The sequence below is a fragment of the Homalodisca vitripennis genome, chromosome 3 (assembly GCF_021130785.1).
Source record: "Homalodisca vitripennis isolate AUS2020 chromosome 3, UT_GWSS_2.1, whole genome shotgun sequence".
Lineage (NCBI taxonomy): Eukaryota > Metazoa > Arthropoda > Insecta > Hemiptera > Cicadellidae > Homalodisca > Homalodisca vitripennis.
Window position 1 is genome coordinate 66,760,001 of NC_060209.1, and position 25,178 is coordinate 66,785,178.

General features: G+C 35.6%; 1 protein-coding gene across 3 annotated transcripts in view; it reads right to left on the reverse strand.

The window, feature by feature from the left end:
- The window catches only part of LOC124357007 (histone acetyltransferase KAT7), a 244,431-nt gene that overhangs the window by 6,299 nt on the left and 212,954 nt on the right, over positions 1-25,178 (reverse strand). For 2 of the 3 annotated variants that reach the window (XM_046808375.1, XM_046808374.1), the window contains exons 9-10: positions 6,302-6,448; positions 5,958-6,064 (exon numbers count right to left, since the gene is read on the reverse strand). In XM_046808375.1, coding sequence (XP_046664331.1) covers positions 5,958-6,064; positions 6,302-6,448 — 254 coding nt within the window. Of the gene's footprint in view, positions 1-5,957; positions 6,065-6,301; positions 6,449-7,479; positions 7,590-25,178 lie in introns of those variants that run through there. The other variant, XM_046808376.1, reaches the window with a different exon arrangement.

Here is a 25,178-nt window from a genome sequence, read left to right on the forward strand (position 1 = left end):
GATTTATCAACTTGTAACCGAACTAAAACTAATGTACCATATTTCATTGAACATTACATTTCATTACACACATCAGATGATTAATTTATGAATGCTATAACTTCACGTAAGATTTCGCTATGTTCTCAGATACATTTTATCCACTAACCTTAAAATTGATGGAAATCAATAAAAACAATATCAAAATTAGTTTCAACTTACATCCAGATATTTTTTATTCTAATTTTAAAATTTATATAAATAAAATAATTACGTGATTCGACAGAACACGCAGAGACTAACTGAAATTCAATTGAATCTATCCTTCAAGTCACAGACCGCGGCGAGTAAATTCAACTCTACTCTAAATTATATTACAAACAAAACCTAAACTATCACATTCAGTTGTATTTAAGAAATTCATTTTTTAAACATATAGTTGTCACTAACGTAAAATATATTAAACATAGTTGTCAATCGATTTTATTAACTATTGATTTATAATTCACAAAATATTAATTACTGACCGAGCACCCTACATTTAAGGGCACTCAATTCATAATGTAGGTCTATATGGAATCACCCTCAATAGTAAATAGTTGTACCATTACCGACTTACCCATACAGCATCAGAATCATACTTATTTTTGTATTTTAATTGACCGCTTAACAATGACCCAGCTGACCAAAATTATTCTAAATTTTGATTATAGAATATCAACACACATAATTTTTCGATCCCGTTTAATTCATTTAGTTTATATCCTATAAAATAACTTTCTACTATATTTTAAAAGCATACACATTTATAAACTATTTTATTTTATTTTGATATCATTTAATCCACTACCTATTAACGCCGACACTTTTTCGAAAACCGACAATTAATTAAAAATGATAATCGACCAGATCTTTAAATCATCGTGACAGATTCCATTTACTCTTTTATCAATCCACCATACATCACAGTATCCAAAGTACGTTACTAATCGTACCCTATTGGTTACCACCATCCGATGAATCGGATCCATTACAGTCCAACTACGAGCAAAATGTTCTATATCGCCAGTATTTGTGAGCTCGTCCCTTTACTAATATTAGTATTTTATGAATTATGCCAAAATTATAATTATTAGAATATGTTCCATTTAAAAAATTAAATATTGGTTCTTTTGCTTAAAAGCTCAAAACCCACGATTCTGATATTGAAGTCAATAGATAGAGAACTGTTTAGTTAAATTACTTTAGTATTTCAACATGCTTTACACTAAATATAACTGTGTATTAATAACTTTCAACCATTTATTACAAACGTATATTTCTTTTTTTATTATGAAGAAGTTAACTACGGGACATAACATTTATTAGATTACTAGCGGGCCCGGCGCGCTTTGCTGCGCATTTCAATAATTTTTTGCAAAAGTTGCCCGCGGCTTCGCACGCAATTTCCCGTTGAAAACAGTACACTATATTCACTTATTCTTTTTCTATCACATTCTAAACATTGCTGAGATAATTGATAGTCGTTCCATCGTGAGCCTCTTGGGCGTATTATGAAGGTATGTACCATATTCCTGCCTCTATCTAGCTGTTACCCACGGCTTCGCACGCAAATCTTAAGAACCGAAGTCCTTATATTACTTAGTAAATTTTTTTTTTACTATAATAAATTTTAGATTAAATTAGTTATATCTCCGATGCCACGATTGAGCTTGCTTTGTTGTCTCGATCGAGAGAATATGTACACACGGAGTTTTGAGAACCATACTTCTGTCAAAAAAAAACAACTAAGGTTGATTTTATAACATTCTTTATATTTGTAGCCAACGTAAGATAGTAATTATGATATCTGCATTACTCTTCTGATCAAGCATGAGCATGGTTTATATTAAATAAATATTGCAGTTAAAGGTGAATTTTTACGTCAAATTTGAATTGTATTATCTGGATAGTAAAGTCTATGTTTAACAGTGATTGCAAAAACAGTTTAAACAAAATTTGTCGTTTCTCTTAAGCTTACTCTATGCTTTAAAACTATAAGTGTAATATATGTTTACAAAGAACAGCTGATTAAAAATTTGAAAAGACGTTAACATATGTTTGCTGCAATGCATTTCTTATGGGTATTTCTGTAACCAGTGGGGCGGAATCCTGAATCGGGAAAGGGATGGGCATAGCTTATAAACCTTCTCCGTGGAAAAATACATATACGTACAAATTTTCATCATGATCGGTCCAATAGTTCACGATTCCATAAAGGACAAACATACAAACATTCATTTTTATATATATATAGATTACAACTATTAGTACAAATACAGTGAAACCTTGATATATCCAACCTCAAAGGGAAATACGAAACTTCTATAAGTCGAGAATGTCGATATTATGAGTTTCTGACATATCAAAGCTGTTTCGGACACACTTCGATACGTATCTTTCTATATAGAGGTTAATAATTGTTAAAATTTTCTATATTTCTCAATATGGTCAAGAGAGTATTGTTGGTATGTCAAACCAGTTTTCCATATTTTTTTCTTATTTCCGGCGTCCACGGTTTCTGTAAGTTTAACTTGTTCTTGATAAGAAAAGGTTTTTTGTGTTGCCATCACACTTTTACACGAAATACTGTCACAATTGAAAATCTAACGCACACAGTTCACGGAGTTAACTTAAATTCCCTGGAATCACGGTAACGTCTAAATCATAGTCAGAGTTGATTGGGAATTCACCCACCGCGGGTGACAACAGAAAACAAAGGTAGTGTATTAGATATTTCAAGGTTATTTACGTTAAACCTTCGATATGTAGAAGTAAAATTAGCTTTGGAGTAAACGGCACATTCAAATGTAATAATAAAACTTAGATTTATCAAGAAATTGGATGTATCAAGGTTCCACTGTATTAAATAAAATATAGCGATTTATATACATGAAATACTGAATGGAAAACATTCGACGGGGTCTAAATGAGAGACAGAAATAAATGGCAAAACACAAAACAAAGCAAGCATAGTTGGCACTGTTTAGTCTGAAACTTGGGCAAATAAACGTCCCACAGCCTTATTAATAGACCCGCGTTCCAAGCTGCCTACGTACACGACTGTCTATCGTGTCTCTGACACGTTCTACTATAGATGTCTGGCAAGTGTGATAGGGCATCTTGCAGATTGTCTGGCAAAACTGTTTCATAGAGCTGCCTACGCACACGACTGTCTATCGACTGTCTATCGTGTCTCTGACACGTTCTACTATAGACGTCTGGCAAGTGTGATAGGGCATCTTGCAGATTGTCTGGCAAAACTGTGTTTCATAGAGCTGCCTACGCACACGACTGTCTATCGTGTCTCTGACACGTTCTACTATAGACGTCTGGCAAGTGTGATAGGGCATCTTGCAGATTGTCTGGCAAAACTGTGTTTCATAGAGCTGCCTACGCACACGACTGTCTATCGTGTCTCTGACACGTTCTATTATAGACGTCTGGCAAGTGTGATAGGGCATCTTGCAGATTGTATGGCAAAACTGTGTTTCATAGAGCTGCCTACGCACACGACTGTCTATCGTGTCTCTGACACGTTCTATTATAGACGTCTGGCAAGTGTGATAGGGCATCTTGCAGATTGTCTGGCAAAACTGTGTTTCATAGAGCTGCCTACGCACACGACTGACTATCGTGTCTTTGACACGTTCTACTATAGACGTCTGGCAAGTGTGATAGGGCATCTTGCAGATTGTATGGCAAAACTGTGTTTCATAGAGCTGCCTACGCACACGACTGTCTATCGTGTCTCTGACACGTTCAACTATAGACGTCTGGCAAGTGTGATAGGGCATCTTGCAGATTGTATGGCAAAACTGTGTTTCATAGAGCTGCCTACGCACACGACTGTCTATCGTGTCTCTGACACGTTGTACTATAGACGTCTGGCAAGTGTGATAGGGCATCTTGCAGATTGTCTGGCAAAACTGTGTTTCATAGAGCTGCCTATGCACACGACTGTCTATCGTGTCTTTGACACGTTCTACTATAGACGTCTGGCAAGTGTGATAGGGCATCTTGCAGATTGTCTGGCAAAACTGTGTTTCATAGAGCTGTCTACGCACACGACTGTCTATCGTGTCTCTGACACGTTCTACTATAGACGTCTGGCAAGTGTGATAGGGCATCTTGCAGATTGTCTGGCAAAACTGTGTTTCATAGAGCTGCCTACGTACATGACTTTCTATCGTGTCTCTGACACGTTCTATTATAGACGTCTGGCAAGTGTGATAGGGCATCTTGCAGATTGTCTGGCAAAACTGTGTTTCATAGAGCTGCCTACGTACACGACTGTCTGCAGTGTCTTGGAGCGTCCTACAACAGACGTCAGGCAAGTCTGATAGAGCATCTTAGAGACTGTATAGTAGAACTGTGTCCCTAGATGTGTTTCTGGCTGCTCATGCACTCGACTGTCAATAGCGTCTCTGATAAATTGTACAATAGGTGTATATCAAGAGTAATAGGGCATATTGCAAATTATCTTAATCCAAGGTTCTAGATTTGCAATGAGAGCCCTCTGTTCTTTTGCCTTTAATGACGATCTTCTCTTAGTTGTTAAGGCTACTTGGCGTAGATCGGGCGGAGCATGCTGTGTGTGAGGTTCATTTACCGGGTGGTTACAGTCTTGTTCCGTTACGAATTGGTCACAGGAGCGAATGTCACGTCCTGTACTACAAGAATAACACGGCTCCGTCTTTTATCCTTGTCGAAGCTATGTTCAGTGTATTTACGTTAGAATTAAAGACCTTTCAACAAGATATCCAGGGCACTACACTTAAGATATGAATGTTTGGTGTAAGTCTGTGTCGAGGGCTAAAACTCTCCTCACTGTAAAAGGAGTGAGGAATTAACTTCCTCAGAAAAAATTTTCTCCATATTCTTTTCTCTTGTATATCCATTTTCTCATGTTTGTTCCTGTCTGCCCCCCTTCCTCTTAATTATTTTAGTTTAATAAGATAACAGTGTTGTACCGATTAAAAGAAAAAAAACATACAAATTATAAGTAAACATAACCATCGTAATAACAAACACATAACATGACGATATACAACTAATTGCACAATATGTACACCATATTACATGCAGTTTTCTATGAGAGTAACGATAAAGGTTAGGAAACCCTGCTTCTTGGTAAAAAGGAGCACATTGAGAACTGAACCGAGTTCATCATCAAAGCGGGCCACATAACAAATGCAAATTTCCAGTCACTTCAAAGCGATAAGTTTGAGTCGGGAAAGTTCGCTTCTTTGTACTCTCCAGCTTTACGGAATGAGGATTTTGAGAGACGTATAAACACACTAGTTTAGATTCAAATAAACGTCTTACGAATTATGAGGAGTTTGTAGTGCAAGTTAGGTTACTACAAGATGGTGATTAAGTAAATTGCATATTTTATGCGAGGGTCACGGTGAGAATTATTAACGCGGCCGAGGGCAAGAGTAAAACATTTTGAAGCCGAACTCAAAGAGGCCCAGTGAATGCGGAAGACAGGAGGAAAGACGGAAGAAATGCACCGCCAACTTTATCAAAGCCACGCAAGTAATGAATGCAAATTTAGAGGGAACCTTTAAAAGTGGGAGCGAACGAGCGCTTTGTCCCCGTCTTGAGAGATTCCATCAGCCAGCCTCCCGCGCGCCTTGCGGGCCGAGATGTGAATGGCTGGCAGACATAATGGCTTATAGAATCATTTTCAAACACACGATATAAGGTAAAAAGAAGCCTATTCAATTCAACAACGGTTTTGTTGGGAACTCACAAGTTTCGTTCGCAGCAACCAGTCCGTGGTTACCGGTGGAATGGCACATGTATTATTAAAACATGTAAAATTATGGAATTAAATTAATTTTAAATTTAAAAACTAAAATTGTCCTTTTACACCTGTACCAGCAAGTGGACTTTACCGAACTATAATAAGTACAAATGTAAGCAATGTTTACCTGTTTTTTGAGGATGATGTGCTTGCCCTTCCAGTACTTCATCATCCCTAGTGCCTGAAGAGTGCTGACGATGTCATACGAGTTGATCGCCATGTCTTGGCTGATGTCTGGAAAATGTGATCTAGATTAATATATAACTGCATTCACATAAGATAATCATGCATGCCAATTCAACTAATAAAAACTATATTATCAATATAAAAAAAACAAATATAATACATACGTACTGAAATATTTGTAAGGCAAACACTTAAACTGACTTTTAAATTAAGTGAACGATTTTGAATGTATAAACACATATAAATAACACTTTAGAGAGAATGAAAGATGATGAATTAAATTACCTTTGACAGAAAGGGTTTTGCCACCCAAATTACACAGATGCTCAAGCAGAACGTCTTTCCAATAGCTGCGATAAGAGATAAGACCCAGATCTGACAGTGGCTTTTCTGGGGAGCCGATCTTGCCTTCTACACGTGTCAAAAGATAGCCTGTAACATACAGATACATTTAACTTGTAATACTTATAGCTGCAAGAAGTACCAAATATGTCAGTGGCTTCACTGGGGAACCAATCATGCCTTTTACACGTGTCAAAAGATAGCTTGTAACATACAGATACATTTAACTTGTAATACTTATAGCTGCAAGAAGTACCAAATATGTCAGTGGCTTCACTGGGGAACCAATCATGCCTTCTACACGTGTCAAAAGATAGCCTGTAACATACAGATACATTTAACTTGTAATACTTATAGCTGCAAGAAGTACCAAATATGTCAGTGGCTTCACTGGGGAACCAATCTTGCCTTTTACACGTGTCAAAAGATAGCCTGTAACATACAGATACATTTAACTTGTAATACTTATAGCTGCAAGAAGTACCAAATATGTCAGTGGCTTCACTGGGGAACCAATCTTGCCTTCTACACGTGTCAAAAGATAGCCTTGTAACATACAGATACATTTAACTTGTAATACTTATAGCTGCAAGAAGTACCAAATATGTCAGTGGCTTCACTGGGGAACCAATCTTGCCTTCTACACGTGTCAAAAGATAGCCTGTAACATACAGATACATTTAACTTGTAATACTTATAGCTGCAAGAAGTACCAAATATGTCAGTGGCTTCACTGGGGAACCAATCTTGCCTTTTACACGTGTCAAAAGATAGCCTGTAACATACAGATACATTTAACTTGTAATACTTATAGCTGCAAGAAGTACCAAATATGTCAGTGGCTTCACTGGGGAACCAATCTTGCCTTCTACACGTGTCAAAAGATAGCCTGTAACATACAGATACATTTAACTTGTAATACTTATAGCTGCAAGAAGTACCAAATATGTCAGTGGCTTCACTGGGGAACCAATCTTGCCTTTTACACGTGTCAAAAGATAGCCTGTAACATACAGATACATTTAACTTGTAATACTTATAGCTGCAAGAAGTACCAAATATGTCAGTGGCTTCACTGGGGAGCCGATCTTGCCTTCTACACGTGTCAAAAGATAGCCTGTAGCATACAGATACATTTAACTTGTAATACTTATAGCTGCAAGAAGTACCAAATATGTCAGTGGCTTCACTGGGGAGCCGATCTTGCCTTCTACACGTGTCAAAAGATAGCCTGTAACATACAGATACATTTAACTTGTAATACTTATAGCTGCAAGAAGTACCAAATATGTCAGTGGCTTCACTGGGGAACCAATCTTGCCTTCTACACGCGTAAAGTGGTATCCTGTAACACGCACACATTTTTAACAAAAACATACTTCCTTGAACTGCGAGAAGTACAAAATCTGTGGCTCCTCTGAGAAAAGCAATTTGCCTTTTCACGTGCGTCAAGAGATACCGTGTAACTAACAGGTCTTTTAACCGAAAATATAATTTTTATAGATGCGATAAGTACCATATCTCGGTCAGTGGCATCTCTGAGGAACCAACCTTGTATATCCATTTAGGCCAAGTGATAGCCTGCAACATGTTCACGGAGTTACAAATACTCTTACATATTTTGTGGATGTGGGAAAGGAATATATTTTAATAATTATTTTTACACTTTAGTTAAATGATATTCAAACCATTCCATTTAATGTTTACTGAACAATTTTACTATAAAACATATTTATAAATAACATTCACTTAATCCATGTCACTTATTTTTCTCTGATAGCTGATCTCACATTCTGTACACTGTTGAAGTCCAGGTTCCCAATGATATACCACACTAGTTAAATTTAAGGTCGCATAAGTTTCTATGAACGTGTTAAACATGGGGGGGGAGGGTGTTGTGGTAATAAAGCTTGTGTCGTAACTTGGGAATTTCGCATTGCGCTTGATATTATCTGCCTTATTATCCCGGACAGATGTTTTCTTTGTACCCTTGTTTTACTTAGACCCTCAATTACTTCTGCCAGTAGACTCATTGTCTGCTATTGCTGACACTACTGGGCCAGTCAACCCATACTTCAGCAGTTTATTGTCTGGTATACCGTACATTCTGTGTAAAAAACAAGGCAAATAGAATCCTTTCATTAATCGTCTGACCGTCCATGTCTACTAAATATGACACTGTGATAACAAAATTATCTTAAAACTAAAAATTCGTTTCAAGGCAAACTATATACAATAGGATTTTGACTTACAAATATACCAAATAGATATATGTATTAAAGTATTTTGTTTCATATGAGTTCAAATTAACAATACAGTAATTAAAAACCTCTATCAATGTTTAGGTATAATAACTACAAGAGAAAATAATTACAGGGGTAACAGTAATGTGATTGGATAAATATTTAACAATATTTCTATTTATTTATCAATACCATAATTTTGTGTCGTAATAAACGATTTTTAAATGTTAAGAATCAAGTAAATAAAAGAAGCTTAAATTTTTTAAGATAATATAATTTAATGTTGAATTTCTATTGAGTATATGTTGAATAGTAATGAAATCGTATGAAACTGTTAAATCGGAACGTGGATAAAACAATACTTATAAAGTTCTTGTCTGCAGACATCTGCAGCTCTTGAAAGTCTTTTTTTAATTTCCTTCCTTATTTAATTTCCTTTTCCAATAATAAGTGAAGGTGATGCGGTAGCCGTGAGCGGAGAGAGGGGGAGACTAATCTGATTGTAATGAAATGATTGGCCGCCGCGACACTAGCGCCGTCTGGGAGACAATGCCGGAACTGCTTCGGTATCCTGACTATTGTAAGAATCCACTCGCTTTGCTCGGCGCAGACAATGTCTTTTACCATCGCATTAAACTTTACACCGAGCTATTATTTTTATCTCGAGTTGTTCATCGCAGCCAGTTAAGTCTTGCGGAAATCAAAACAAAGTTTTAGACGATTTAAGTTATCATTCGCATACCTCTTTTTGCTCGATGACATCAATTTACTTTTTTTTAGTAATAAGTAATATTTCATTGAATTCTAATAGTAGACTTAATATATGTAATTATACTGAAACGCTTTACATATTCATGTACATTATTGTATTTTAAACCAGAAAGTAAATTACAGAAAAGACCAACTTTTACGTTTACACATTTTTGCCAAAAAAACAACAACAATATACAGCTATCATAAACCGTTATTATTCTTCAAAGTTACGTTAGGCACATCAGCGATTTTTTGAAGTCAATAAAAATACATAGATATTGAACAAATCCTCATCTCTGAAACAAATATGATATGTCTACACCAGTCCAAGAGTCAAATGAGGACTGTGATCGGGAATACCAAGATATTCTTAAGCATTCATGCAGTCAGTCGTAGTAAATAGCAAGGCACCCACAAGCCCATGAGTCTTTTAACCGCAAATGAAGACCGTGATCGGGAATACCAAGATATCCTTAAGCATTCATGCAGTCAGTCGTAGTAAATAGCAAGGCATCCACAAGCCCATGACTCTTTTAACCGCAAATGAAGACCGTGATCGGGAATACCAAGATATCCTTAAGCATTCATGCAGTCAGTCGTCGTAAATAGCAAGGCATCCACAAGCCCATGAGTCTTTTAACCGCAAATGAAGACCGTGATCGGGAATACCAAGATATCCTTAAGCATTCGTGCAGTCAGTCGTAGTAAATAGCAAGGTATCCACAAGACCATGAATCTTATAACCACAAGTGTAAGGACCGTGGTCATGAATAGTAAGGTATCCTTAATCATTTATGCGGTCAGTTATCTTGGATAGAATGGTAACCCTACACATGAATGCGGTTAGTAATGGATACAGCAACTTATTCCCATCTCTGAAACATATCCGGCATCGAACACCCCTACAACCGTCGTTTATTGGCATCAGTGATGTTCAAAAGCGTCCATGAGCTCAAAGATGATTACGAGAAACGATCATCCTCGAATTTTTTCATCTTGTTGCCCCAGGTTCGGAAACTTAAATTTCAATGCCTATCGCTGCCAGGATAAAATTTGCAGGGCAGTATTAGTTTGGGGTTTGGAGAGAGCCAAACGTTACAGCCTCTGATTGTTTTAATTACACAAGAATTTACTAAACCAATGATATAAGTAGAGGCATGGCAAAATTGAGCACACAGACCTGTAGAGTGTGGTTAGGTAACATATATGAACGCTAATGGTCAAAAGTTACTTGGGGTAGCCCTAGCGTTGGACCCCAGAACTAACTAAAATAATGCTCCAGACCTCAGCACACCGTCCGTATTAATCATTTATCTCCTGTGTAACTAATAAACGTTAGCTTCTTGGCAAACCACCTGGGAAAATAGGCTCAATCCGTTATACGGTTTACTTCCCTTCTTCAAAGAACTCTTATAAGTGCTAAGTTAGAAATCTGAAGTTATTCATGGATATTTACGAGTACGTAGCCAGAAGAGAGGATACGAACCACGTCTGGAGCACCTGTACCTTACGTCTCAGGCATGTCTACGTCGCGACGTTTATAATTTACCACATGAATACTTTTATGAAATGTGTTTTGGTAACAGTTATATGACACGTTATGGAAACAAAGTTGCTTGCTTTATAACCTAATTTCGAACCGTGCTCATCCATAGTCAGGTATAATAGTAAATACACTTTATGAGCCGATGGTGTCTCATATATTAATGGCGGTAGTAAAACAATTCCATAACTTAAACGGAGATACCACTTTTATTACCATTAGAAATGAAGCTTGGTGTGTGTGGTAAGGGCGGTAAAAGGGTTGACACTACACCGGACCTACAATATCGATCCCCAACACCTGCCGCTATTGTTGAAATTTCCGGGGTCAAAGTCCCCCACTCGGCCCTCCCCCTCACACGGTCCAATCTTCACAGCAATTCATTAATCTTTACAACTTCCTCCACTATTAAAAAGCCAACTTGTTTGAGTAGCCGGCTCATTATCTCTGAACCAGCAACGTTTCGGACCTCTCTCAGTGCTAGGGGATATTTAACTGGGCGGTCACTACGGCGGTATTCCCTTCCCGGCATTCTTCTCACAGAATATACTACGGAAACCGGGCACAATTTATAGTTTGCCTAATTTATCTGACGGAAATTACAGTTTTGCTCAGTACTTTTCTAACTATAAGGCACTTAGTGAAATTTAAGACGGGTCTTCTCGAATTTTGGCTATCAAAAAGATGTAATGAAATGAGGTGCATTCATACGCTCAGCCCACGAATGAATTAAAAACAGTTTACTGCATGCTATAGAAGTTTTTATAATAATTCATTCACTACTTATAGTACAAATAGTCCGGTATTATCTTATATAACATTACCCCTATGATACGCACGCCTGTAGCAGGACAGTGCTCCTGTCATGAACATACTCTATCGATAACTTGAACCCAAAGTTTATGTTATAACCGTAAAGACCCCGGCCCTCGTAGACTAAACATATATTTCAGTATATAGACATCTATATTACAAATCATTAATATGGGTTCCGTATTACTGCAATTAAAATCGATTATTTATAAAATAAATATGCGTCGGAGTTCCCTGGGTTAGTAACTTTTGCACACTCCCTTTAGGGTATTTTAGCAGAGGGAGTGAGCCAAACGTTTCCGCACGTAGTCAAAGGACCTTTGCCCCTCCCTTACATAAGTTTTTGGCCCTTAGAAGCTGAAGGTTTTACACAAACCTGTAAGATTTAAGAGCTAAGGTTCTCTGATATCCGTTGGGCTCCTAGGATTATTTTCTGATTTTTAAAATGTAGGAAAGTATATATATGTATATATCTTTGGGTTACTTTTGTATATAATATTTTTATGAAAATTAAGTTCCTTTATACCAGAGAAAAAACATTCGCCAAACAATGAGAACTTTATAATTGTGACTTAAACATTCTCCAAATGCTACAAAATGCTTCGTAAATTGTTCCTTTACAAAAAAAAAAAAAAAAAAAAACAAAGTTAAATAAAAACAAAATATCACGATTCTTTCTCTAGAGGGCGGAAGTGGTATAACATTTCTAAACATGTCTTAATTTCTGCGTTCAAAATACTCCATCTCGAATACAAGGAACTAATGATATCAGTAGATTAATATCTGGAGTAGGCCTAGTATATTCTATACCGGGTGAGTTTTTTAAAGTGATCCAATAGCTAACTTTTTAATTACACGACTTAGCACCACACTTTAAATTTGGAACTTGCTCAATTTTAAGTTTCACTCAGGGATACACTTTCAATTTTTTTGAAGACGGCCGTCATTTTCCAATATGGCGGCCAACTTTAAAATCTTGTATGGAACACCCTGTATTTTATGTTATTTTCAGATTCTACTCTACAAAATAAGACATTTTTGCTTTTTAGAGTTTTTCAATATCTCTAATGGTTCAGGAGCTACGTGGACTGTAAGTTTTCATCTTCAGTGGTTCATCATCATCATCAGCTTCCAGTCCACATAGCTCCTGAACCATTAGAGATATTTAAAAACTCTCAAAAGCAAAAAATGCTTATTTTGTAGAGTAGAATCTAAAAACAACATAAAATACAGGGTGTCCCATAAAAGATTTTAAAGTTGGCCGCCATACTGGAAAAAATGATGAAAACTTCCAGTCCACGTAGCTCTTGAACCATTAGAGATATTGGAAAACTCTCAAAAGCAAAAATGTCTTATTTTGTAGATTAGAATCTAAAATCAACATAAAATATAGGGTCTTCCATAAAAGATTTTAAAGTTGGCCGCCATCATATTGGAAAATGGCAGCCTTCTTAAAAAAATTTGAAAGCGTATTCCTGAGTGAAACTTAAAATTGAGCAAGTTCCAAATTTAAAGTGTGGTGCTAAGTTGTGTAATTAAAAAGTTAGCTATTGGATCACTTTTAAAAAACTCACCCGGTATATGACGGGTGGAGCGTAGTGAAACAGTTATTACACCGTTACTATTTGTCTTAGCGAAATAAGCTAGGTAGTAAAATGTTCAACTATAGTGTCCATATTGTACTAATCTTATACACTTTTGATAAAGTCTCCCGTGTTTGAGTTATTACAGTTAGAACGTTTGGAATGGTCGCCACTTTTAAACCTCAGATCATATTTTCCAGAAATCTCCTTAGAAATAGACATGTGTTTTCCAAATAACACAAACAAACAGACAGAAGATAAACGAGGTAAGAGAGAACTGCAATGGATCTTATTTCTTACGCATTTGTACCTAAAAATCGTATGGTCGAGTTTGATATAGTAATTTTTGGACACCTTTTATACAAACACCAGTTCCCATAGGACGTATCTGCGGTGAACCAGCACATTGACAACTAGCAGTGTCGCCGTGGGGTTCATTAATCAACGCAACGCAGTCCTTTCAACTGATTAGCTGTAGAGTGTAGTGGGGGGAGGAGTGAGTGCTAGGCGCGATGATGGCACGATTGCATGCGAAACTAGAGCCATCTAGGAGACAATGAGGCAAGTGCACAGCTGCCAACCCCTGTCAACATCGGAGCTAACTTTACATTCTCATTCACTGTTTGACTAAGCATTAAAACCGTAGGTTTTCATACTCTCCCCACTATTGACAATATACTATAATGCTATATATAATGGTACTGGTATAGTACTGAAATCTTAAAAACGTTAAAAACAACTTTATTAAATTATTTTAACTTTATTAATTTATCACGACAGCACTGTTATATATTTAATTAAGTTAACCAATATTTTCAATTTGTTTATATTTATAGAGTGAAAGCATAACAGCATCTTACTCTTATTTCAGCATCGTGGCAACAAGGCAAACTAATTAATTTATTCTGAATTTTAATTAATGCACTACGATGGAGATGTGTATATGTAAGGTAATGAATTTGTTTTTTTTTTTTAGATATTGTGCACGGCATATATACATTAGCTGAACGACCAAACATCGTTAAAAAACATAACTACAATGTAAACGCCTCGAAATAAACATAATTGTTCGCACATCAATTGTGTAAAAGTTTATTCTTTAATGCCTCAAAAAATACCAATAAAACTAGCAAACCAATCAAAATCCTTTAAATTAATATTAGAACCCCTTTTACACTGAGTTACAATGTAAAGACATTGTAAAAAAATACGTGACAATGGAAGTTCACAATCTGAAAAGTGTAAAGAAACACACACTATTGTTGATAGATGAAACGGAAAGAAAATAGTTTTGTGCGAGGGGAGTTTTACAATTTACAAACACTCTTTATGCCTCTGCTAATAAAGTACAATCTAATATCCGGCTGTTTGAAATAGAATGAGCCTAGGGTTATATCTAAAAGCCAATTATATAATATTACTGTACCTCCATTCCGGCAACATTCCCCTTGCCATTCAGTGCCGAGACAATTGAATGAGAAGAGATTAAAAGAGAGACAATTAAAAGCCTCTCCAAGGACTGCAGCAGATTGTGCAGACTCAAAAGTGCGGGATCCTTTCTCTTATTCTTTTCAACGGCTTACAACAACCGGCGACAATTATAAGATAGAACATTTGTTTCTCTGTCTAGCTCCCTGTAAGTTTCCTGCCTTCAATCAGGTCGTACGATTTATCTCAAAATATAAATTATTCCGACTCAAACCCAAAGTGTTTCTTATGGTAGGAAAACAAAACAATTACTTTGAATGTTGAGATTAGGTCCAGTTCACCTTCTTTTCGTCGCAGGGTCTGGCATGTGACGCTGTGTCAGACTTGACTCCTGGAATCTGGAGTAATGTTCATCTGAAAAAATCCAAAGAAAGTCGGCAACGAAGAAGCTCAATACGAACCTGTACGTCGTTTCGACATCAGAGACACATATAAATAGGCGAATTGGCAGTCTCATTGTCTCATCAGGTGCACAATTGAGTGCACTACGATGTTTCATACACGATCTCTAAGCACGGTGAAGCAACCGAGTTTTCTGGAATAAAAGGAAGGCGAGTTGGAGATAAACTCAAAATTCAAATTGAATCAACCCTTTCTACTACCCCCTACGTTATGTTTAAAACGGTTACGATTTTCTTATCCTAAAAAGTGGATTTTGACAAAGAAACTGTTTAGAAATTTAAATAAAAAGTTTCCAAAAAGTTACAAAAAACTGATTAATTCATATATTTCATAAAAAAGGGATAACGCTCGTAAAATAGATTTTTATATAAGGAAACCAAACTGTTTTATATCACATAAATTATATAATAATATTCCAGAGTGAAAACGGCGTTATAATTTCAAATACAATAAAAATTGGATACAAAAGAAACTCAGCAACAATGTAATTGTTTTAATGGATTCATTAAATTACAATGCAATCTACGCCTTCCACGCAATATTTGACTTCAGAATCTTCCCGGTTTATGCCTTTCTCGTTTTCACAATTATTTATTAACAAATGTTCATAATGAACATACTATTCGTAATCTACGATACACCGACTCTATCAATATTTACCTGAACCAAGTGAAGCACGACACTCGACCCACGAGAAAAAAACCTTCAATATTTGTCAGTCGGCAAACACAAACCCCAGAGTTCTTTAATTAGCCCTATCACGAGCCCTGTACTGCGTTAAACGTGACATGACGGTTTTACTGTTTGATCCCAAAGATGGAAGCTGTGAATCAAGCGAATGGTCTGGGTTTCTCTTTTTTGGACCGATTCCACCCAAAATTGGGCATGGATGTTGCGGATTATTGAAAAGGGACATAGAAACAGACGGAGAAGAATCGTGGCGCAAAAAATAATTTCCAAGAACACTGCTCGAGGAGGGTTTTTATGAAGGATCATATTTAAATTGTTATATTGCGATTAATGAGCAGATCCTGAGGTAATGTTCCAAGCTCTTCCAATAATGGCCAAAGCCTCTGGCAAGAACGCTGTAAATCGAACGATTGTTCTGGTTGTATTATTATTGAACGGATTTGACACAAATTTGGCTTGTATAGCATTGATAGAGAACATCACGGGATTGCAATCACGAGAGCAGAGCCACAATGTGAACACAATTTACAATAGTTTCTGTGAACTAACGTTGGTTTCGCTCCATTGTGGAAACTAACTACAGAAAGTGTATTGTTGATAATTTTGTGTTGGTCACATGGTGAGCTATGGTTTGTTTATATTTGTTTCATGGGTAATTAATACTAAATCTTATATATCTATATATAAAAATGAATGTTTGTATGTTTGTCCTTTATGGAATCGTGAACTATTGGACCGATCATGATGAAAATTTGTACGTATATGTATTTTTCCACGGAGAAGGTTTATAAGCTATGCCCATCCCTTTCCCGATTCAGGATTCCGCCCCACTGGTTACAGAAATACCCATAAGAAATGCATTGCAGCAAACATATGTTAACGTCTTTTCAAATTTTTAATCAGCTGTTCTTTGTAAACATATATTACACTTATAGTTTTAAAGCATAGAGTAAGCTTAAGAGAAACGACAAATTTTGTTTAAACTGTTTTTGCAATCACTGTTAAACATAGACTTTACTATCCAGATAATACAATTCAAATTTGACGTAAAAATTCACCTTTAACTGCAATATTTATTTAATATAAACCATGCTCATGCTTGATCAGAAGAGTAATGCAGATATCATAATTACTATCTTACGTTGGCTACAAATATAAAGAATGTTATAAAATCAACCTTAGTTGTTTTTTTTTTACAGAAGTATGGTTCTCAAAACTCCGTGTGTACATATTCTCTCGATCGAGACAACAAAGCAAGCTCAATCGTGGCATCGGAGATATAACTAATTTAATCTAAAATTTATTATAGTAAAAAAAAAAAAAATTTACTAAGTAATATAAGGACTTCGGTTCTTAAGGTTTGCGTGCGAAGCCGTGGGTAACAGCTAGATAGAGGCAGGAATATGGTACATACCTTCATAATACGCCCAAGAGGCTCACGATGGAACGACTATCAATTATCTCAGCAATGTTTAGAATGTGATAGAAAAAGAATAAGTGAATATAGTGTACTGTTTTCAACGGGAAATTGCGTGCGAAGCCGCGGGCAACTTTTGCAAAAAATTATTGAAATGCGCAGCAAAGCGCGCCGGGCCCGCTAGTATATATATATAAAAATGAATGTTTGTGTGTTTGTCCTTTATGGAATCGCAAAATATTAGACAGACCATTATGAAAATTTGTATGTATACGTATTTTTCCACGGAGAAGGTTTATAAGCTATGCACATTGATGTAACTCACCACCAAGCGGCGCTGCAAAAGATAAAAGGTTTAAAAGCGCCTGCACACCATAAACTGCAATTTATTACGAGACAGTTACGTATATTACATAGCCAAACACTATTTGAAGGCGCTAAATTATTATGTATATTTGTCTTTAAGATACATTTCTGATTGAACTTAAAGTTCAAGTGTTAGACCACTTTATAACAAAGTACATGTACGTGCACAATGGCTATAAATATAAACAGATTTTCTTGATCATGGCAACAAGGCAAACTCTACATCGGCGTTGTAAATATAATTCAATTAAACCAGAAGTTCACATACACGGGCAAAGCTTACGAAAAGCGTGCAAAGCCGCGGGAAACAGCTAGTATACAATATAAAACACCCAGTGAGGAAATTAAGTGAAACAGGATGTCATAATAGGAAACGTTATACCATTAACTCAAAATTATACACACACACACAAAAAAAAACTAAATACACGTTAAAAGTAGTAACAATATTTGGGACAATTCCTAACGTTTTAAATGTTTCAATATCTGAGAATTGTCTACTCGATAACATATGCACGCTCACGCTCATATAGACGGACTTGTTTGCTGAGCTGAACAACGGTGAAGTAATTATAGTATGCACTAGGAAAATGATACCAATTGTACTAAAACCAATTAGATAAATAAAATATTACGTTAATTTTTGAACCACCATTACAAACATATAACGAATGAAATGTTAATGGACATAATTACTATAATGATTCTATATTATTCAAGTAGAAAATCGCCATACGACGTGCATTAAAAACATAAATACGTAATTATACGATTCTACTGAATTCGTTATTTCTTAATCAATGGTTGAAAAGATTCAAATTCCCTCGCGCGCACATTTCTGGTAAGACTTGGATAATGAAATTGCTCCCTCCCTTGATAGGCTCTCCCACCGATATATTGGATCTGGATACAGACCTCTCACCTCGAGAGCAGCGACTCTCCAGTCTCCACTGCTAGTAATTATTCTGTTCGACACAGCATGCTCCATGAACAGTTTCTGTTACTAGATTTCATAAAAAACATGTGAGTATAATTATCAATATTTTACACCGATAAATAACTTAATATGTACCTTCTGTTGTATAATTAGGGGGTTATCAAACAATGTCAATAGAAAGCAGGATCATTGGCCAATATTGAATCCTCTGAGTTCGTCACTTGATAGTCTCAAGCCCTGTTCCGTGAATATACTATACTGTCTAGTACCCTAGAATCACCCACTGTGGAGAGAAAAACACTAAAGTGACGGGAACATGTATATCAACCGTTCAGTTAAGTCTCTAAAGTCAAGAAATCACGATATCTGGATTATACCTGTATCATATTACAGTCAGGGGTCCAGATAAAAATATGATACCACTTAGTCGCTACCTGATCCAAGTGATTAAACCACAATTAGTTGAAAATTAATGTGAAACAGTGTTCTAGAAATAAAAACGTATAGTATTTATAGAACTTTGTATAACAGATCGTTCGAGTTATGTAATGTCCTCTATTACAGATAATCGAGAGCTAGTCGCGCAACGAGGAGATGTCATCCCGATTGAAGTATAGAGATTTTACATAGTGTGTATTGGGGCTTATCCCCCCAAAAGAGCTTGAGTTACTGTTAACAAGTGTACCTGATGTCAGTGTAATCATAGGCCAACCTCAACAGTCATCAGGTTGCAGCGACTGCATGACCTCCTCGTTCCAAGATTTCCTACCCCATAGACAAGGGCCAGGTAACAAACCATTACGCAGTGCGCTAATGAGGGTCATTACGAAATTAATAGGTTAAGGCGAACCAACAAGTCGGGTTGAGTAAAATATAGGCTATAACACAATTCAATAACCGATGAAAACCGCTGGATAGTAAAAACTACCGATTTGATTTATTGGCGCAGGTCCTGACCTATAGTTGCAGTTGCTGAGTTCGGCTGTTTTCAGCAAATTTATTTTGTTTCAGCAATAACCGTGACTACTGTTTATTTGCAGATTGACATGTATACGTATCGTGGAAGCACATTTCGATGGTGCTATATCACTCGCCGCTGTTTGCGTGTGAGTAAACTTTGTCTTAAAAGATTCACCATTAAATTTGTAAAGAATAATGACATACAAACAGCCTTACGCCCCCCGTTTTAATAACCGTAGATTATAACGAGATAGCAAGTACGGTAAGACTTGCCGCTAATTGGTTGTACAGTGTAACAAGTAATTGTGTACACACAAGACAGCGACGTCTAGAAGCGGCGCAGCCGAGCGCACCAATTTTACCCGAGTGTTTGTTTTGGCGAAATGCGCTCAATTCTGGACTCTACATTTTTATTTAATCCAAAGCGACTTCACTGTGTTTCATCCTAGATCTACATAAAGTAACCTAAGATGCTTATAATGTTATAATGTATATATTTTTTGTTAATTCTCAATAACATTTTGTTAGACGAATGATGGCAACCTCTGATCACTTAAGGATCCTCAAAAGTAGCGGCGAATCACCATTGAGTGGCCTTTAACACGTACCATGTGCCACGATCAGCTGGTTAACGTTTATGTAAATAGTCGTAGATCCGCTAATGTTAGTTTAGGATTCATCCCATTTTATTAAAAGCGTTTATCAGCAGCACTGTATCGTGCCTTATTGAATAACTTACAGATCTATACAATAAATAAGCTAAAAATAACACATAAACATCAAAAATAAAATCGACAATTTTATAGTTTTAACTTAATTACATTCTAAAAAAAGCACCCCATCTTTGGTTCCAAGACTCGAGGAGTTACACCACATTTAAGACACTCAGGTAGCCCTTATACAATACGGGACATAAAAAGGAATAACTTCTTATTCCGAATTCCCGTGTCACCCTGGGAAAGTGTAACTACCGATCATGACGGGTGCTCCGTTGAGTAACAGGTTCCCGGCATGTGAGTCTCTTCCTTGACAGATAGAACAGTATAGTCATGCACCTTGTAAGTATCTTGCATATGGCCAGCACGTCGAGGGCAAACTCTCTGTATTATATCAATGGCAAACTCAGAGACTGGCTATTGAATTGAACTCAATGTTAAAGTCGATACAAATCAAGATCAAGATTAAACATATCTTAATATGACGAAAACGTAAAATAATTATATTATTCTATTTCTAACCGTTCAACTGTACACACAAATGATTTCCAACAAGTATTATTTACTTTATTGTTTGATTGGATACATGAAGAATAAAAATTCACAAAAAAGTTTAAATCTCGTTAATATAATATTACAGTAACTAAAACAGTATATCTTGAGCAAAAAGGTTTTTACATTGCAAATTCTTTAAAAACAATTATTTAAAAACGCGTATAAAAATAAAAAATAAAAATAATAAAAACCATAAAACCCTCCTAACTATATATTTATATTTACAAACACATCAATAAAGCAAGATGTCCTAGCGTAAACTAGGAACGAAGTCCTAGATACTAAAATGTATATACAGTCGTTACTCTGACCATGTCACTGCAAAAAAACTATATTTTGCAAAACACAAAAAATAATCTAGCCTGAAATAAAAAAACAAATTCAGTAACTATCCATTCTAATTTTCAGATTGAATAGGTTTTATACGCTGCATTGGTGATTTTGTCGGTCTCTAACGGCATTCCGTTATTGCCGTGATGATTAATTATACAATCTTCTGGCAGCGTGTTTAGTCACACTGCCTTGGTGATTTTGTCGGTCTCTAACGGCATTCCGTCATTGCCGTGATGATTATACAATCCTCTGGCAGCATGTTTAGTCACACTGACTTGGTTATTTTGTCGGTCTCTAACGGCATTCCGTCATTGCCGTGATGATTATACAATCCTCTGGCAGCGTGTTTAGTCACACTGCCTTGGTGATTCTGTCGATCTCTAACGGCATTCCGTCATTGCCGTGATGATTATACAATCCTCTGGCAGCGTGTTTAATCACACTGCCTTGGTGATTTTGTCGGTCTCTAACGGCATTCCGTCATTGCCGTGATGATTATACAATCCTCTGGCAGCATTTTTAGTCACACTGCCTTGGTGATTTTGTCGGTCTCTAACGGCATTCCGTCATTGCCGTGATGATTATACAATCCTCTGGCAGCATGTTTAGTCACACTGCCTTGGTGATTTTGTCGGTCTCTAACGGCATTCCGTCATTGCCGTGATGATTATACAATCCTCTGGCAGCATGTTTAGTCACACTGCCTTGGTGATTTTGTCGGTCTCTAACGGCATTCCGTCATTGCCGTGATGATTATACAATCCTCTGGCAGCGTGTTTAATCACACTGCTTTGGTGATTTCGTCGGTCTCTAACGGCATTCCGTCATTGCCGTGATGATTATACAATCCTCTGGCAGCGTGTTTAATCACACTGCCTTGGTGATTTTGTCGGTCTCTAACGGCATTCCGTCATTGCCGTGATGATTATACAATCCTCTGGTAGCATGTTTAGTCACACTGCCTTGGCGATTCTGTCGATCTCTAACGGTATTCAGTCGTGTTGATGTGGCGATTATACCGGATTTCTGTGGTTTTTAATCGCACAGAAATAAATCAATTATAAAATTTATTTCAGAACTTATAAACGCACATATGTTTTAGAGGGGATACCAGATTACTAATTTGTTGTTTGAGCATGGCTGCGGGGAGGTTCAAATTCAAATTCAATAATTCTTTATTGTCATTATTTAACAATTATACAAAATTGTATGGCATGCGTCACTAATCATATTTTTCAGCCAATAAGCTTCGTCATGTATAAAGCATTTAAAATTAAAATTAAATAAACATTTCAAATAAGTAATAGTAATAATAATACAAATGTATATAATAATTAATTAAGTACACATATACATAAAAATATTTTAAAATCTGTCATCTAAACTGAGTCGCACATCTTTCAGCTCCCCACATCTTTCAGCTCTGACAACGTTGGTTGCTGAGTTTCCAGGAACTCGCCTATTGAATAAAATGTGTTTTCTATTAAATATTTTTTTAATGCCTTTTTGATTTTTGATTGATTAGTGATAGATTTGATTTTTCTGGTAAACAATTAATAAATCTGACACCCATCTGAGATGGGAGATGGCCATGAAGCTGTAGTATGTGTTGAGCAACTCTATAGTTTTCTCCAGCTCTTGTATTATAACCATGGACATCCCTACCTTGCACTAACGTACACGTGAAACGACAGAACATGCTTGTCTCAAGCAGTACATCGCAGGCAATGTCAGTAATTTGAGCTCTTTAAAAGATTCTCTACACGCCTCTCCGGAAGTTAAGTTATTGATTATGAGAAGAGATTTCTTTTGTAATATAAATAATCTTTGCAAATACGAATTTGGACAAGTACCCCACAGTGTAATTCCATAAGATATGTGTGGAAAAATTAGTCCATAGTAAGGCAATTTTCAATAATAGTCCAGGAGAAATAGCAGTTCAAAATGGTCAAATAAATAAATGTTTTCTTACAGCAAACTAATGGCACAATTTAGTCAAATACATCATAACTAAATAAAAAAAAAATATTCCGAACCAAAATCGTCTATTAGGGGGTATAGGAGAGGTGGTTTTTAGGGCTGAAAATGGTTTTTTGCAATTTGTGACTAAACAATGCATCCTATTGAAAAAAGTCAAATGAAAAAGTTGTTGGAAATAAAACAGTTTTTTTGGTTTTTAATTTGTTTCTTTTACAAAAATGGTTCGATTGAGCTAAAAGTTTGATCTAATATACTTTGTGCTATTCTAAAAATACTGCATGTTTTCATTAAGAAATATTCAGCCGTTATAATAACAGTTTCGTTTAAACAAATTTTGATAATTTTCAATCACCATTTTGAAACATTTTTTTTATCAAAAAAGGTTCTCTGACGGCTCATTTTTTCGTTTTTTTTTTGTCTATTTTGAAGAAATGAAATAAAAAATATGTAGTTTAATTGAAAAAACTGCAGAAAAATTGAAAATAAACAAAATATTGACATTTTTCATTATACATTGTATTATTTACGTGGAAAAATTTTTATTATTTATTTAAATTATAATTTTTTTTATGTTGAAGAATTTTCGAATATTTTTAAAAATTGTTTAGAAACATTGTTGAATGTGAAAATTGGATTACAGGTATATATAGTACAGGTATATAATAGTGTCCTTCAAGCAAAAGGGCGGGGTCAATCCTATTATACAGGTCTCAGTATGTTTCTAACATTCAATAAGCAGCTGCTTTGTCGTCAGTCAACTTATATTGGAGTAGTGTCGTTAAATAAGCCTCGTGATTAGCAATTTACAAGATTTTTGTCCATATAAAATACAAATCGTAAGTAAAACTTTAAAATTTTGCGAAACAAAATAAATTTTATACAAATTATTTAATAAAAAATTATTAAAAATAATACAGATCATAAAAATTTGTCTCTGTACATACAATTTTACGCATGCTATTTATCTAGTAATTTTTACGTTTCTTCGGTATACTAATTTTATTGTGCTTTCTGCATTTTATAGATTCATGTAAATGATGGAAAAGGTACCTTCTTGTATCATTTGTAAAAGCCGCGATGGAGATTTGGTGAAAATAAAAAGTCGAGGGATAGATACTCTTATTTCGTCAAGTAAACAAAGGAATGATCAGCGGTACAAAACATTTTAGAAAATGACTGAAGCACATATTCATGATGGTTATCGATCGGCATACAATAGACCTAGATCAATTGCTACAGCTTCCAAAGAACAAACAAGAAAAAAATGGGAAGAAGATTATGAAAGAAGCACGTATTTTGATTTTGAGCGTCATTGTGTTTTTTGTGAAGAACCTTGTAACCAAAATAGAGCATTTCGCGGTATGCAGAAGGTTGAGACTAAAGAAAAAATTTTATCAACTAAAGGAAAGAGATGTTTCAGAATCATTTAATAAAAGTCTGTTAGTTAGACTGAATTTTCTCACAGAATCAGATGAAGTTCAAGCTTATTATCATAATATGTGCATGTCATCTTTTTATGATGGGATAAGTTCAACATCTTGTAGACATACATCGAGTGTAGATTCTAAAGATTTCATAAGTTGTTGTGTGTATTACTGAAAACAATTCATCCGAGTGCCAATTTTCCCTTAACGAAATTAAAGAAGAATTTGATGGTGATATCCCAACATTAAATACATTTAAAAAAATGAGTGATAGTTTTGATAACGATCTTGTGTTTACTTCAATGAAAGGAGATACAATGATTACATTTAAAAAAAGCAGGGAAAAATTGAGTAGAATGTATTTTTTTTTATTAATAAAATGTACATAAAATATTTTTAAAAAAACTTTTGGAAAGAAATAATGGTTTCTTGATTCAATTTCAATAAGAATTGTAAAAAATATTATAAAGAAATAAAAAATATATGATGAAAAATATAAATAAAAAAAATTTACTAGGACTCGAATTCTGTTTTTTGATTTATTTAAAAATTTCCAAGTAATTGTTAAATATACATGATTCATTATTATTTTGCTTAATGCTTACAAATAGCACTCG